Below are 15,947 nucleotides of genomic sequence, written 5' to 3'. Positions count from 1 at the left end.
GTGTGACCCAGGGCACTGGAGGGCAGGGAGGGTGCACCCCGTCCTCCCTGCACTGACCAAAAATCCCCTCCAGATCTTAACGTAAGGGGATCCTCATGCAGTTTGCCAGAAGGGCTCGTGCTCAGGGTGGTCAGTCAAAGTTCTCAGATTTTCAAATGTTCTTTAAGGGGGTGTCATAAAGATAACAGACACCATTAAGTGGGCACTGGGAATCAAATAATTTCATAATTATTTATGCAAAATCTAAAATAAAACGTTCAGTTAAACCAAGGGTTGGATATACTAGGGATTCATTAGCCTCAATTAAAAATCATCTACATACAGTACGTAGCATGTAGTACTAATGTCCAGTATGTTCAACCAGACACATTCTCTGGGGGTAATAATCAGTGGATGATATTGCTTATAGTTATTTTAAAAGAGGTAGGAACAGGTCCTGTTCTCAAATGGGGAGTTCACGACAATCCATGGTAAGGACTGCACCAGAGAGAGCATCACGCAGTGGCCACTGTCGTGCTGAACCACTTGGGAAGCAAGCTGAGTTTTAAAAATTATTTTCTCAATTCTCTTAAAAAAAGCACTCAAAGATGCCCTGCTCCAACTGGCTGCTGCCTCTCAGAACCTGTGAAAGAACACCAGTGATTGGATGTATTTGCCTTTCAGTGGATCACATTGGATCATGTGCTCTCTCACAGCAGAGTACAGAGCATGCTCAGATTGGACAGAACACCTTCGGTGATCAAAGTCTTCCTCATTGCACTTTTTTGAATTACCACAAATTATAATGACTTCATTATTATTCCATTACTTTAACCAATATTCTAGTTACTTCTAACATACTAATAATGTATGAAATACTAAATTGCAATTTAAAACAAACAGCAGTACAACTACTACTACTACTACTACAGTAACTGTAACTAGTAACATAGTATAAAAACACCATTAAACCACAGTAACTAATAAAACATGAATACAACTACAATACTACTATGATTACTACTACCACCACTACTAATACTACTACTAATACTACTGTCACAAAAATGTCCTGCTAACATTTCCTAATTTTCAGTGAAATTATTTTGATTTAGTCAATAACAGAAATAATTATTACCTTCACAGTCCTTGACATAATCATACGGTAATATTTGGAGGAATGTATATTTAATCCTACAGCGGTAGAGTACTTTGAGGAATCGGGCCAAAAGGCGAACCCAGCTTTCCTTCCCATGAGGCAACAGCAGGTCGTGTGTCGTCAACCACAGCAGAAAAGTGGTCGCACACAGCCAGAGACCAGCATATGCTCACCCTTACAGGGAATGCTTTGCTTTTCAAAAAAAAAAAAAAAAACAGGAGGGGGAGGGAAACTGCCCAACTACAGGCCAATGCTCTTAACATATAGTAACATTAAATTGTGGGGGAAAAATCTGGGGTAGCCACGGTGACGTGGTAGTTCACGCACTAGCCATGGATGCACCAATGCTATCAGGGGTCGGTCATCTGCAAAACGCTGCCATTTTGGATGTGACCTATGCTTGCCACTAGATGAGAGAAATAATGGTTGTCATTTCAGCAGCTGTGATTGTGTGATACCCAGCAGGTTTAGAGGCCATCGCACAGCAATGTTTTTGAAGCAAGGAAGGGTGTTTTTTTTCGGGGATGGGCAACTATCAAGTCTAACTTGTATATCACTATGTTTGAATGTGCAAAGATATTAATCTAAATTGCACATCGGTTATAAAGTAAAAATGAACTTTATTTTACAAGCATATATACAAACAGGCAGGCATATCCACTAGCTCTTGCTCTTGCTGGATATATTCTGAGCGGGATGGGGGCAGCGGTAGGTGACAGTTAAGTGGTGTGGGATGGTAATGGGGGGAGGGGGGGTTGAAGGGGGGGCACAAGCATTCCCTTGCGTGTAAAGGCAGCACAGTGCTCATCTGGCAGTGAGCCAAGGGCCGCAGACTCTGGCCATTGAAGGGCTCTACACCGTCCCCTTCTCTTCAACATACAGAGACAACACAGCACAACAGGCGCGTTTGTGTGCGCGTGTGTGAGTGCGAATGTGTGTGTATGAGTGTGAGAGCGCGTGTGGGTATATATCATTATGTTCAAATACTGCATGTAGAGAAAGACTATATTCAAACATGTACAGAAAGCCTACTGGTGGTATTGATGCTGTTTAAGTTCTAAGGAACCTTCATAATTACTCTGAAGAATTCCCACATTATTCCTTAACGACATAGCTCAGGTGGGTCAGTTGCTTTTTGCTAGCAGCAGAAGCGTGTGGCGTGTATTCGCTGGCCCGCGTACACGAGCGAGAGACAGCGTCAGCGCGGTGCAGGCGGCCGCGCTTGGCGTGTGCAGGCGGGTGGGGTTTACCTAGGTTGACGGTGAGCCGGACGCGCCCGGCGTCCAGCTCCAGGCGCAGGGTGTCGGCGGAGTCCCGGGACGTGGTGGCCATCAGCACGCCGAAGGCCCTCTGGGACCGGAAGCGCAGGGACACGTCCTCGGCCTCCGTGTGCATCACCACCGGCAGGTGGATCTTCATGAACTTGCTGCCGTCGTAGCTCAGAATGGTGGCATCTGCCGGGGGGGACAGGGACGGACACGCACAGCGTCACTCCAGCACAGCGGTCCTGCGCCAAGCCTGACTGAGATGAGTATCACAGAGACTACACCCGACAGACGTGGAACATTACTGCACTGCCCATTATGGACACGAGAGCGTCACTGTGCTACACTGACTTGACCTGACTTGAAACCTTTATTGCAGGGAAGTCCCAAGGTCTCTTTTTCAGTGACATTTACAGTGACAGTTTTACAAAACATAAATTACAGTTTAGTTACAAGGAATTCACATACACCAAGGGAAAATATATGGAAAAAACATAAATAAAAAAAACATTAAAAAACACAAAAAGACAGGGAATAATGATGATTGTCCTAATTTATCACTAAAAGCAACTACATTCGGCCTCTTTTAGTATCATATCCATCACTAGTTTCTACACTGAAAGCAATCTTTAAGAGAGTGTCACTTCACTGCACGTGATAGAGACAAGATGGTCACAGACAGAAGAATCACTCCAGGGGTGAATACTACCTTTCATTACAGAGATACAGGTACTCTAACAGATACAATACAATGCAATATACATTATAGTCCTATGGGTACACCAGGCAGTAGACCACGCAGAATACAGAAGCAGAATTTAGTATTAGGGGTGTGAATTTCAAATAATTCATTTCTCCAACACTCTATGGCTCCCAAGACTGAAAAAAAGATGAATCAAACCTTTTATTTTTTCTCTCAACAATGTAGGAAACCGCTTGTTCTGTGTAAATAATGACACTGCGCAAACAGGTCTGGATTCATTCACATGTTCAGGCAGAAAAATTTAGTTCCTCCAGCTATACGTTATGCAGGCAGACTCCTAACTAGCTAGTAAGATAACCAACAGGAATTTGAAGCTATTAAACTAGATAGAGAGATACTGTATGTCACAATGCTGAAGTTTAAGATGTGTGTAGGGATATTATAAAAGCCCAGTTAGAAATTACTCGCACTGTATCCTGCCAATGGTGTGTTGTAATGTGTTTAACATCTACCAAAAAAGTAAATTACCCTGCCAAGGCTGGATTCCCTCTGGGTCAATAATTCATCATTCAATGCCTGCTTTGCAAAAGCAATGCTTAATTAATAAAAGACTATGACCATTTATTAAGTAAAGAGTTTTAAGTGTATTTAGACATGATTGTCACACTCCGCACCCTTTCTGCTCATAGACATGCAAGATTACACATAACAAAAAATGATTCATCCCTGTTGTCTTCAGTTGCGCAAAGTCACGGAGACAACCAAACAAAGTCGGGGGATGCACAGATAAAAGAGCGGCTGTAGCCGTATGAAGACATCCCGCTCTGGATGTAAATCTCACATGGCACCGCTACCTCGGGCTGACAGCCAATCAGACACCGCTACCTCAGGCTGACAGCCAATCCGTCTTCCCCCTTCCTCCTCTCCCGGCTCCTGCTACTCCCGTGTCAGTCTTTTCAGGCGACTGCTTTGTGAGCACAAAGCAGCCGTGACGACGGGAAACGAGGGAGAGAGGGAACGGGGGGGCGAGCGCTAACCGCCATCTCACAGAGAGCGGCTGACAGATGACAATCACTGCAGGCGGAGAGGGGGGGTCGGACACCGCGGGGGGAGGGGGGGGGGGGTGTAAGGTGGACAGATTCTCCTTTCTTGAAACTGTTTTTTTTCTAAAAGCGCTGCAAAAATAAACCACACACACCATTTTTTCCCGCCCACCCAAAGTTTTATTTATTTTATTACCACCACAGAACAGGACGGTGTCAGTGTGACGCTACATGCAGGAGGTCAGTCTGCAGAGATGTATGACAACCGCTTTTCTATTTTTTGCATGCAGTAGATCGCACCAGCTGTCATCACTGTGACTTGTACCTGATAATTGGCTGAAGGTAACACGACGGGAGCTGTTGTTTCTGGTGTTTGAAAATCGGGGAGGAGGGGGGGGGGGACATGAGGGCCACTGCTTCACGGTAGAGTAAAGATTTCATACTTCAGCAATGTCTCTCTGAAAGGCTAACTCTGAGCTCCTCGGACCCGATTCAGCTGCTTCTGACCCCGACACCGAGCGGTCATCAGTTCAGCCGTGACATTACAGCACCGCTCACAAAGAGCTCGCCGACCTGCTGCTCCGCAGGAATTCGCACAACCGCACTGAAAAACCACTGAGACTCCCTATGCCTGAACACAGAAGAAAATGTGAAAACTAGAGCTGGAACCAAAAAAAATAAGAAATCAGGCGGTGTTTATAAGTGCTTCTGCTGTTATGCCCTTGAGTCAGGAACATGCCCTTGAATTAATTCAGAACATACTAAATAAATCACAAATTCCACATGTATACTATGCAAGTCACCTTGAATTACAACAACTGCTGGCGTGAGTGAATAAATATATAATACTGTTATTCGATGAGATGGATGGAAAACAGAAACATTACAACTGCTCAATTTTCCCTGATCAATATTTCTTCAATTTAAAAAAACCACACAATATGTGGGTTATGCATCCCATTATTCCAGGAAGCAAAGTGTCAGACACATGGTTAAAATATCCCCAGCCTGGTATTTATGCTAGAATTAGTGCAACTTCTCTCTCATTGTGCCACTGCATTTGGAAGAGACAGAGGGAGGGGGAGAGAGAGAGAGAGAGAGAGAGAGAGAGATAGAGAGAGCACCCTCAGAAAGTCACATGAACACCACAAGACCAGCCATTCTGTTTGGAAGGGCCCAACAAGCTCATTCAGAGAGAGATGCTCGGCGGGTCACATGACTGGCAAGTTACTACAAGGGCTGAGTGTCATGTTCATCCCCCAGGACGATCCCGCCGCAGCCCTGACTCCAGTCCAATCTTCCCCACCTCCCTGGGGCACGCTGTGGGCGACAGGGCCGGCGGTGCCCCCCCCCGCTGACTGCCAGCCTTTTAATAGAATGAGCTGCGTTTACAGAGCCAGGCCTATGCAGGGCTCCATTCACTGCTCTGAGCCGAGCTTAACGCCATGACAACCGTCTCCAGGGCGCTGGGGACACCTCCCCTTAAGGCCGCTGTAACCCGTCTCAGGCACAAGCACACGTCACCTACTGGATAGTAACGCAATGCAATCCACCTCTCAAACGGAAAGCACCATACAGAATTTAACATCTGCCATTTAAGTCCTTAGGTAAATTCAAGGCTTATGTTGCTGAACAAATGCTATAAAAAATAATAATAATCTAATGGAAAGGAGGTGCGTAACCTGCATCTGGTGAAATTACAGAATACTGTCTGGTTATTTTCACATGTGCTAGGTAAAACAGCCATGGGGAGAGGGAGACGTGGAGAGGGGAGAGGGAGAGGTGAAGAGGAGAGGGGGAGGAGGAAGGGGTGGAGAAGGGAGGGGGAGGAGCAAGGGGTGGCGAGGGGAGAGGGAGAAGCGGAGAGGAGAGGGGGAAATGAGGAGAGGGGAGAGGGAGAGGGAGAGGAGAGGAGGAGAGGGGAAGGGGGGAGGGGGGTGCATGGTAGCAGAGAACTATGAGATGTGGAAGGAGAGATGCAGGCAGCGGAGGAGAAACTGAAATGGCATGCAAAGTTGACAGATGAAAGTGACAGAAACTTCCGCACAGGTATCATGTGACATCCTACTGACAAAGAGATGGACAGTTACGATAGGGACAGATCATTATAAAACCACATTTCAGCTGGGGAAGGGTAAAAAAGAGAGGAGGAAACAGTGAGTAAGCGAGAAAGAGAGAGAGACTAGAGCATGCATGTAATTAGGCTTTTTTTTTTACGTACACTGATTCATGCATTTCCCTTTGAATTCAGAGGTTCCCTGTTTTTAAATTCTCCAGTTTGTTTTCGTGAGAGCTATGCGCGGTGCTGTAAAATAATTTGGCAACACTTCATAAATTTCCACCTGTCGGATCAGATAAACTCATTTTTAATTGTGTGAGAGAGGCTAAACTAAGCCAGGGATGGCAAGCACTGTCAGAATGTTTCTGTGTTCTGTGCCAGAAAAAGAGAAAGAGAGAGGGAGAGAGAGGAAAAGGCAAAGAGGAGTGACAGATGGAGACAGTAAGAGGAAATAGAGGGAGAAAGTGATAGAAAAAGACAGAAACTCAGCTTCCGTGACTCTCTCCCTTCCCCCTTCACCCTGCTGTTCTGGCTCCATTCCTCTTCACCGCCAGCTCCTCAGCATTTCTTTAAGCTGACACTCAAACAAAAGGGTATTTAAGTATTTGCTGACACCGGAGTTCAACACACAGCAGAATCCTCTCAGGGAAAATGCTAATGAACCCGGTTTGGGCAAACAGAAGACTTTTAAAAATATATTTTTTTATCATCCTGCCCACACGCTTTTACATAAACAGCCCCCCCCCCCCACATCAACCCTCCCCCGCTCCCCTCCAAGTTTACGCGCATGATGGGGCATATGCATGGTTTCATTTTGTACAGAGCTGCAGGGTGCTATACTGAAAGAAACCATTAAACCATAATACCGCATGAATAAATCATATGAATCTCCATGTTTGTGCTGGACTCTGATGACAGCTAATAAGTTTGCTGAAAGAAAACAGCATCACATAAGAATTAATTACATATTCATCAATAACCTGTTAAGCATGCTAAGCTTACGTTAGGTCTGGATGCTGGTTAATAACATGTATATTAACTGGTCAGTTATTAACTAGGAACCAGAAAAAGCATACAGATTCAACATGCAGAGACTCGACATCTTAATCTGAATTTGTTTTTTAAACACTAACGTATCATGATGTACAAACAGCTCTATAAAATAAAATTAAACAGGATAATACACCTGACCAGCTAATAATAACAATGTATGTTCCATTCAGCTCAGACATGTGGACAAAGGTATTCATTGTGTTATTTTTCTGTTCTTTTGCATTGTTTGCAAATTACCAAAAGCAATATTTATCAGCAACTATTCATAAATAGTTCCTCTCTGCGCTCTCAATGCATCAAGTTCTCTGTCGAAATCCTGCTCATCGGGAGTCTGCTCAGACAGAAAACGGGACACAGAGGCTGTTGTGACGGAATCATTAACGAAACCAAAGGGAGCGCCTGTCAAAAAATTCACGGATCCCTCCTGTTTAATGGCACCGCAAATCAGGCGCCAGACGTAACCGAAGACCGCGGCTCGGCCGTCTCTCTGTAAAACCGTCGCCGGCCGTCAGAGGAGGACAGACAGACCTCAAAACCGAACGGACAGCCACTTCAGATTTACGCCGGAGAGACAGGAAGCGCACAGCGGGGGTCCTGCGAGCCCGCGAGGGTCCCCGGAGAGGCGAGCACACCGGGTAGCTAGCAGTCACGCCGCGTGACGTGTGAGCGCATATCATTCAAATATCTCCGAATTACAGTTGCCACGGGGATTCGGAAAATGTGTGCTCAACATTCACAACAAACAGGAAGGGCTGGCTTAGAGGCTTCATACATAATTCAGTCCTGCTCCTGCTAGTATCTCCCTCGCTCCCTCACTCTCTCCCCCTCTGTCTCTCTCTCCCTACCTCCCTCCCTCAAATATAGGTGTGTATCTCTATTTGTAAATGTATAGACCTGCCACTGAGCCTGTCCATCCTGCTGCTTATCGTCGCAAACGATTCTGTCAAAGAACACCTCTCTCAGTGACATGAACAAGATGTACATGTGAGGGTGTGTGCTGGAAATAAATGACATGTCTGCTAAAAAAGAAACCTGAGACTCTCTTCACCTTTTGTCTCCTGAAGCGCTCAAGATCCTTCCTCATTCGCACCTGTGGCTTGCCCTTGTCGCTTAAAACCACAATTTTTATTATTATTTTAATCAGGTTCAAGTCTAGAGACTGAGATGGCCATTGACATACAGTAACGTTGTGGCCACTTTTGTGGTCGCCGTGCTAAAGAACCATTTGCAGCCGGCCAAGTTTGAGAGCTTCCTGGTGGAGGGTGGTGGGGGGATGCCAGGCTTTAGGCCAAAACATATTGGCATATGCTGAGGTTCGCGACTCCATTGACTTTAACAAGAGCCGAATGATTAGAAGTTGTTAAACAACCACAGAAAAGATCCACATTAAAGATCTACCACCATATTTAACTAACATCCTTCTTCTGGTGCCAAATGATGTGTACGGCCAAAATGCTCAATTTCTATGTCATCTGATGACAATACATGGTTCCAACAAATGTTTCAATGTCATTTAGCAAACTCATGATTCTTATCGTGTTTGACTGCCCACAACAAGATTTTTTTGGGCAACCCTTCAAAAAAGCCAATTGGCAAGGAGGTGGCAACCTGACGGTAGATTTGGAGACTTTCTGCAAAATGTTTTGTAGATCTACAACTGTGGCCTCTTTTGCTCCCACACCATCGGCCTTACAGTACAGTGTCCTGAGATTGATTGCAAAGTTAACTGTGATAATGAGGGATTGTAACACGTTTTTCATAAAATATAGCTCATTACCTGTATATTTCATTTTACACATCCTTCTTCGACAAACATCTTAAACAAGAGTGTTAATAATTTTGGAGGACATTGTACATCCAAATATAATGAATGTGTCCATGACATAAGATATGTTTCAAAGTTCTATTTTGGCAGTTCACATATTGTGTTGGAATTATCACAGGAATGCTGCCCATGGGTATGCAAAATAGACACAGAATTTGTAAAAAAAAAAAAACAAAGGGCACATTCAGAGTTAGAAAGTTCTGGCGCTGAGAAATTGTGTGTCTGCTGACGTGACCCAGTTTGAGCGAAAACAGGTGGAATCTTGGGAGAAGCAGAGACGCGGCAGCGAGGGTGAAGCGGTGGCACGCTGTGCGTCACATCTCGTTAGAGGGGAGGCGTTCGTTATGCCCCAAACACTCCCCACCATATGGGCTCTCACCTTTACCCAAAAATACCTTCCCAAAAACACACACATTTCGCCCAATTAGTGTGAGGAGGAGGGAGGAGGGAGGAGGGATGGAGACATTCGAGACGTCATCAGAAAAGGCTTTTGTCTGCTCAATTAGGAACTCTGCGATCTGAAACGGGCGGACTCTCTGTCTCTGTCATCATTTGCTCCCTCCTCCTCCGCCACCTGCAGTAGCAGGATCTTGCCACAGGGTGGTACACCAAGCGTGGATAAGTGAGGGCTTGCGTGATTCTTCTGACAGCTTCTCGGCGACCGGTGCCCGGCTCCTTCTTACCAGCAAAGAAGCAATCTGGAGACATCAAAACAACTGGCGGCTGGCCAGAGCGCCCCCGCTCCGCCATCCTTCCCGCCAGGAGACGCCGGCTCCGCGCCGCACTTCCCCAGCTGTCGGTAGCTCTTGTCTTCGGATGATGGGGAGGCGCTTCAATGCCTCTACCCCCCCCCTCCACCACCCCCTCCTCTCCCCCCAGCTTCCACACCTGTCTCCGTGCTCCACGGTACGGAAAAGAACACCCAGCTTCAAAAGACGCCCACGTTCGCCTCCCGTCTTTAATCAAACACGCTCTCCATGGCCAGCGTGAGGCAAAGAGGGTGTTTAAAATTAAGTTTGCATTATTAAGCTTGATGAAATCCAAATGCATGTTTTAGACAGGTTATTATCTTCTTTAAATGCAAAGGGCGGCTTCTCCCCTGTCACATGATTAGCGCTGATGAGAGCACACACCTTGAAATTAGAGGCGAGACAGGAAAGGGCTGGGGAGAGCTCAAGTCCAGCTCCTGAATCGCATGTTTCCTAACTGTTAAGCATACTCCTCTAACGTTTGTACCGCCATGTGACTAAGCTTCCACATAAAAAATAAACAGTAGCAAGAAAGCATACAGGTTCCTATAACCGAGCGGTTCATCTACCAACATTAGAAATCAAGCAAAACGTAACCTTAAAGAACCCTAATCTGTTCACGGTCGAGGTACTTTCCAACATATGCTAGATACGAAAATAACTCCTAGCCAAGACTGAAATAGCTAAAGGGAAGGCAGTGTCTGTGGCAAGCATGGGTTCAATGTGAAATAAATTGCCTATCATTGGTCTGTCACAGTACATGTTTTTGACACTACCATTTCCTTTCATTCGGCCTATGCAATCCTTAAAATGTACTTTGACATTCACATGACATTAATTAGTAAACGTCTTGTTTTCCTTGAAAAAAACATGTTTGTTTTCACACTGAATGAATTTTATCCTGCAAATACATGTGTAGACAATATACACTTTAGACAGAATTTTGAGAAAAGCCTGGAGAGGGAGACATGTATTTTTAATGAACCAAACTGTAAGGAGGACTAAAGATGCACTAAATTGAACTAACTAGCTAACTGTCCCGAAACACACATTATTTACTTCAACATAGCACTGGGGAGGACAGTTTCACAAGAGCAGTTTCAGCTCAGTGTTTATTGGGCAAGAATTTAACTGCATTGATAATTCTCACTGTGAATTTCCGGAGCCTATAGTTGTACTTATTGACAACAATTTCAGTGAAATATAAATTTCACTGCCCTGTACTGTACGTATACATTAATGTATTGCCCTAATGAAGGTTCATTTGGCTGAAACACACTGGTGTTAGAAATGGCTTTAAATAATAAAGACTTCTAAACTAATTTCTTCCTCCATCGAGTGTGCCTTGAACTTCACTGAAGTAAGCCCAGTTTAGTACTCTTTGCACTGCGGCACCCTACTTTGTTTCTCCTACAGATAAATTAAACTCAACTGACTGTATACAGTACACTACCACCGCTTCCTCACTGGTCCTTGCTTCATATATTAATCCATTTATTTCATAATAATATGTGGAAATATGAGGAAACCTTACAATGAATGATTTTCTAGACTCACAACAGTAAGTGTTCTATAGCTGATGCACAGAATTTGAATACGCAGCATTATAATTAACTGAATCAGGCTATTAACTCGCTGCTGCCTTGCACTTTAAATTGGAATGTGTGCACTTCTATGAACACACCATTAAAACATACAGGTATGGTAGGTATTGTTGATAAGTGGATATAAGCCACCATTTTTTTTGCACCCACGCCACGTGGCAAAAAGAAGACAAGCGTAGAAACAACAGCAAAGTGGCAAACGGATCTGACCCGGCAAGAAACGCCTACGCGGCAAACAACACCAGCACGGCGCTGGATTACCGCACGTCACGGGTGGCACAGACACACGAGGTAATAATAACAGCAGCATACGCGACTGAGCGCAGGAGCCAGTTGGGCGTGGTGCAGCCTCCTGTGAAAAGACTCAGCCGCGCAGTATGAGCCTCGCGTTACGCACACATAACCGGCCATTTCAGACGATTTCAGACGCACAGAGGGAACACCCCACTGGGCCACAGCTCTCTGGCAAAAACACAAATCTGGTCATCCAATCAAATCCGCCTGTGCGTCAGCTGTGTGATGGCCGGGCTTGTGCGATTTTCATTTTTGGCGTTCTCTGATTATTGCTGTTATTCACCCTAAGAAGCACGTTTCCCACGGTCGTCAGAGAAAATAAGTCACTATCAGACCTGCGTACGATTGCTCCGCCCTAATTTCTTCATTTCTTGCACTTCTTGTCATTCACTCCCTCCCTCATGTCTCTTTGTCTTTCAGAATCTTGCCCTCTCTCTTTTTGCAGCTCCCCCCCTCCTTTTTTCTCAATCCATCTCCCTCTTTCTCCGATCTCCTCGGCTGGAAAGAGAGGGATAAGAATTCCACTCTGTGTCCCGTCATGAATGAGTGGCTTGATGAGGGCTTGGTTAGCGACACAAGACAGCCAATTTACAAGTACATGTGTAGGCAGGACACGTCCAGCACTGTCTGTGTGAGAGGTGAGCCAACTACAGATTACGCCCCTCTCCCGCTCTCTCTCTCTCTCTCTCTCCTACTCCACCCTGCCCCCTCTTCATCCAGGAGCCCGTCCTGGAGTGGTGGGCGACCCGGACCTCGACGAGACCCGAGGGGGAGAGACGGGGAACGAGCGGCACCACAGACCGACTCAGACAGACAGATCCACTCCAGCTGAGAAGCCCGGGAGGATGAAGACGAGGCGGGCCCTTTTGTCAGAGTGGGGCGAATCCACAAAGTATGTAATTGCAAGCTTGAAGCTCTTCAGGTTTCCCGACAGCCTTTGGTGCCAATCAGGCTAGCCCCGCCCCTGATCCGCCCCATCCTCGTCTGTCCTCTGAAGACAGGATCAAATGGAGCCAAGCCGAAACAGGCAGATGGCACCTGCGCAAGACACACAGCCCTGCGCATCACAGGGAACCCCTCTGCCTCCAGAATAAAAAATAAATAAAAAGACTAACATCGTCAAACCATGACAGTGCCGCACGGCCCAATGCAACAACAGCAGCCTAATTAGCCAGTAGCAGATGAGCTACATTAGCAAACAGGAAAATACACGAACAAAAGAACACTGAAAAATGGCGGAAATATCACCGATAAAGACATGGGCGCGCGGTGCACTGACCTCTCTCGCAGGAGCGGCCCAGGTAGCCGGTCCCGGAGCAGTCGCAGACGTAGCGGCTCCACCCCTCGCGGCACACGCCGTTGTTTTGGCACGGGTTGCTCAGGCACTGCTTGGGCGCCTCCTTGGTGCAGGAGGGCTTGACGCCGGCCGCCTTCTGCGCCTCGGCGATGCGGCGCACGTCCTTGCTCTGGCCGTCGATGAAGAGGTCGCGGATGCAGCCCACGTAGCCGTAGTTGAGCAGCGCCGTCCACACCTCCGTGGGGAAGACCAGCCCCGCCCGGTTCTCCGGGAGCCCCCCCAGGTACAGGCTGTCGTCCAGGTCCAGGATCTCGCTCTCGCCCGGGGCCGTGTAGGCCGTGCGGATGGTGTTGATAGAGATGGTACCTGTAGAGGGAGAGAGAGACAAAGAGGGACAGAGAGGGAGAGAGAGAGAGAAAGAGAATTTACTAAATAAACTCCTTGTTCATTTCAACCCCCTATCTCTGACCCACCCACACACAATTGTATTTAGCCACCATTTACGTAACTTCCACAAATGAACGTACGTTTTATGCTGCATGAAAGAGTAGAGGCAGGATAGAGTTGACAGGGGCCTGACTACACTATGCACAACCAGAGGGAGCTGACGCACACAACTGCTCGCAGACCCGCTGAATGTGGAGTAGCCCTTTTGGTCTCTGCGGATCACGGGAGCCAATGCCAAAGATGTTGCTGCGTGTCAAAGATCCTTTCATGTTAGTTGGGTAGAAAGTCCAGAGTAAAAGTATGAGAACTGAAAGCCTCTATGTACAAAGGCATTAGCTTGCGTGTAAATAAATGATGTTGTGTAATGGCTATTGATTGACACACGGATATATCATTTGTGATGAGCTGCAAATGATTAAGCATGGCAGAAAATGGGTTGAAAAAGCTATTGCATATGAATACAGGTAAAGGAACATATAATCTGAATTTAATTGGGACATTATTCAATTGTTTACACATTAAATCAGTGTAATCGGATGGGATGAGATTTATGTTTATCATTTAATGCCCTGGCATAACATCCATTTAAGACACCGAGAGTACTATCACATTTTTTCTCATTTCCACACACTAAAAATCTCACTTATTTATATTGTGATGGCTGTAAAAGCAAGGGGAAAAAACGACATCTTCCGCTTCATCTTTTCAAATGTGGAAAACCATTCCGAGCCATCTTTTTAAATGTCATTAACAAAGTGCCTGTCTTTTTTATGTTTTTCACCCATTTGCCTCGCTGTACACATAAAACTGCAAAACTGTTAGCGTGCCCCCCCCCTTCCCCCCCACCCAATGATTTATCACTTTCATTCAGGTTTAATGCCGTAAACAACAGGCGCACATGACCGGACTGTAAAAACGGCAGACAGAGGGGCCTTCGTGTCCAGATCCGACAAGCGATTAGTTTGTGTATGGATCAGTTTTCCAATCGCGCGGCCATTGTACAGCTTTAATTAATGGCGGCTGTCCAAGACTGCCGCGTCTTCTTCGGTAATCTATAGCTCAGAGAACCAACCTCGGCCTTTGCCATGGAAACCTCTTAGGCCTAGCCAAAGGGAGAAACAAAATCCAAATAATTCATCTTTGAGCAACGCTTTTTGTGGTTTTCAGGTATTTGGCTAGGAGGTAACCTATTGTTCTCCAATGTTTCTAAAAAACACAAATTAATCATTTAAATTGATTCTAGTCTCTCCAACTCATGTTTAAGCAACTTAAGTAAATATTCCTTCAATTAGCTCCATGGAAAAATTCCCTGCCTTCATGACGTATGCTGTGCTGTTTTGGCACAGAGCGAGGGTGGAGGAGACCCAATAATACAAATGAATCCCTCCCATATATCCCTTGGGAAGCCGAATGTATTCTGCCCCTGCAGGGCTGCCGGCCACAGTCGGCACTGGCGTGGGCTGAATTCGATGTGAGACCGCGGTTCTCACTCATATGCCACAAGCGGTGCTTTTACTGAGTGAGCAGCCCAGGAGCCCTGCCCTTTTTCTCTTTTTGAAGGAGACCCTTCATTTAAAACCACCGTGTTTATCCACAGAGGACCCAGGACACACGCGGATTGCCTGAGCCGTCCAGCTTTCGTTCAGGTGAACCACCGAGGTGATTAACGGTCAACATCGGGTTCAGCACTAGCAGAGTGTTCCATACCGTCAGTCAAGGTGAGTCCACTGCGGTGTTCAGCGGAATGTGGAAGGCAGCGCAGACACCAGCGTGATGATTAACCTCCCCTTTTACCCCTCCCAACACCGCCCCGAGCCTCAAACCCGCACATCTGCGCCGGAACCTTCTTCCGACCGCGCCCCGCACAGCTGGTTCCAGTTTCCCCGATAAACGGGACTGCCGCTGACGACCACACGCGTCCCCCAGGTCACCGCTAATGAGCCCGCTCCATCACCGTGGTAACATGAGGAAGCCCACATGCTGGAAGCGTGGGCTACGGCTGATCGGAGCATGACCAGCTGGTGCTGAGCCCTGATCGATCGCGGCGAAAGCAAATGTGGTCCATAATGAAACTTTGGCACGGTCCAGGTGAGCCTCGTGCGCCCCGATCAGCCATAAATGAAATGTCATGTCCAGATTGAAGGCACATGTTCAGAGATTACGCTTTGTGGGGGGGGGGGGGGGGGGTTCCATTCCTTCTATGGGTGTTCAAACGGCTCAATCCTTTATCTTGCTTCTATCCATGACCGCCCCCCCCCTCACCCCCCTTATGATCTCTGGACAGACTTACAGTGCTGCATACTAGTGCAAAGTTGCACTAGAATTTCAGCTGTTGATTGGCTGCCAGTCAGTCAGTCTCAATATGTCACTATTTTCCATCCCCGCTGAAAAATACTGTCCCTTTAAAAATATAATTTTCAATAGAGAGAACAGCCTGGCTGGCTTTTAGATTTAATTACGAACGTTAAGG

General features: G+C 46.4%; 1 protein-coding gene across 18 annotated transcripts in view; it reads right to left on the bottom strand.

Annotated features, from left to right (window-relative positions):
• LOC135244961 (neurexin-1a-like) overlaps positions 1-15,947 on the bottom strand; it is a 312,297-nt gene that overhangs the window by 172,715 nt on the left and 123,635 nt on the right. For all 18 annotated transcript variants that reach the window (XM_064317659.1, XM_064317660.1, XM_064317675.1 and 15 more), the window contains 2 exons: positions 13,013-13,396; positions 2,389-2,592 (listed from right to left, as the gene is read on the bottom strand). In XM_064317659.1, coding sequence (XP_064173729.1) covers positions 2,389-2,592; positions 13,013-13,396 — 588 coding nt within the window. The remainder of the gene's footprint in view (positions 1-2,388; positions 2,593-13,012; positions 13,397-15,947) is intronic.

Source organism: Anguilla rostrata, chromosome 18, assembly GCF_018555375.3.
Source record: "Anguilla rostrata isolate EN2019 chromosome 18, ASM1855537v3, whole genome shotgun sequence".
In the NCBI taxonomy this organism is placed as follows: Eukaryota; Metazoa; Chordata; class Actinopteri; order Anguilliformes; family Anguillidae; genus Anguilla; species Anguilla rostrata.
This window is presented reverse-complemented; position numbering and strand designations above follow the sequence as displayed.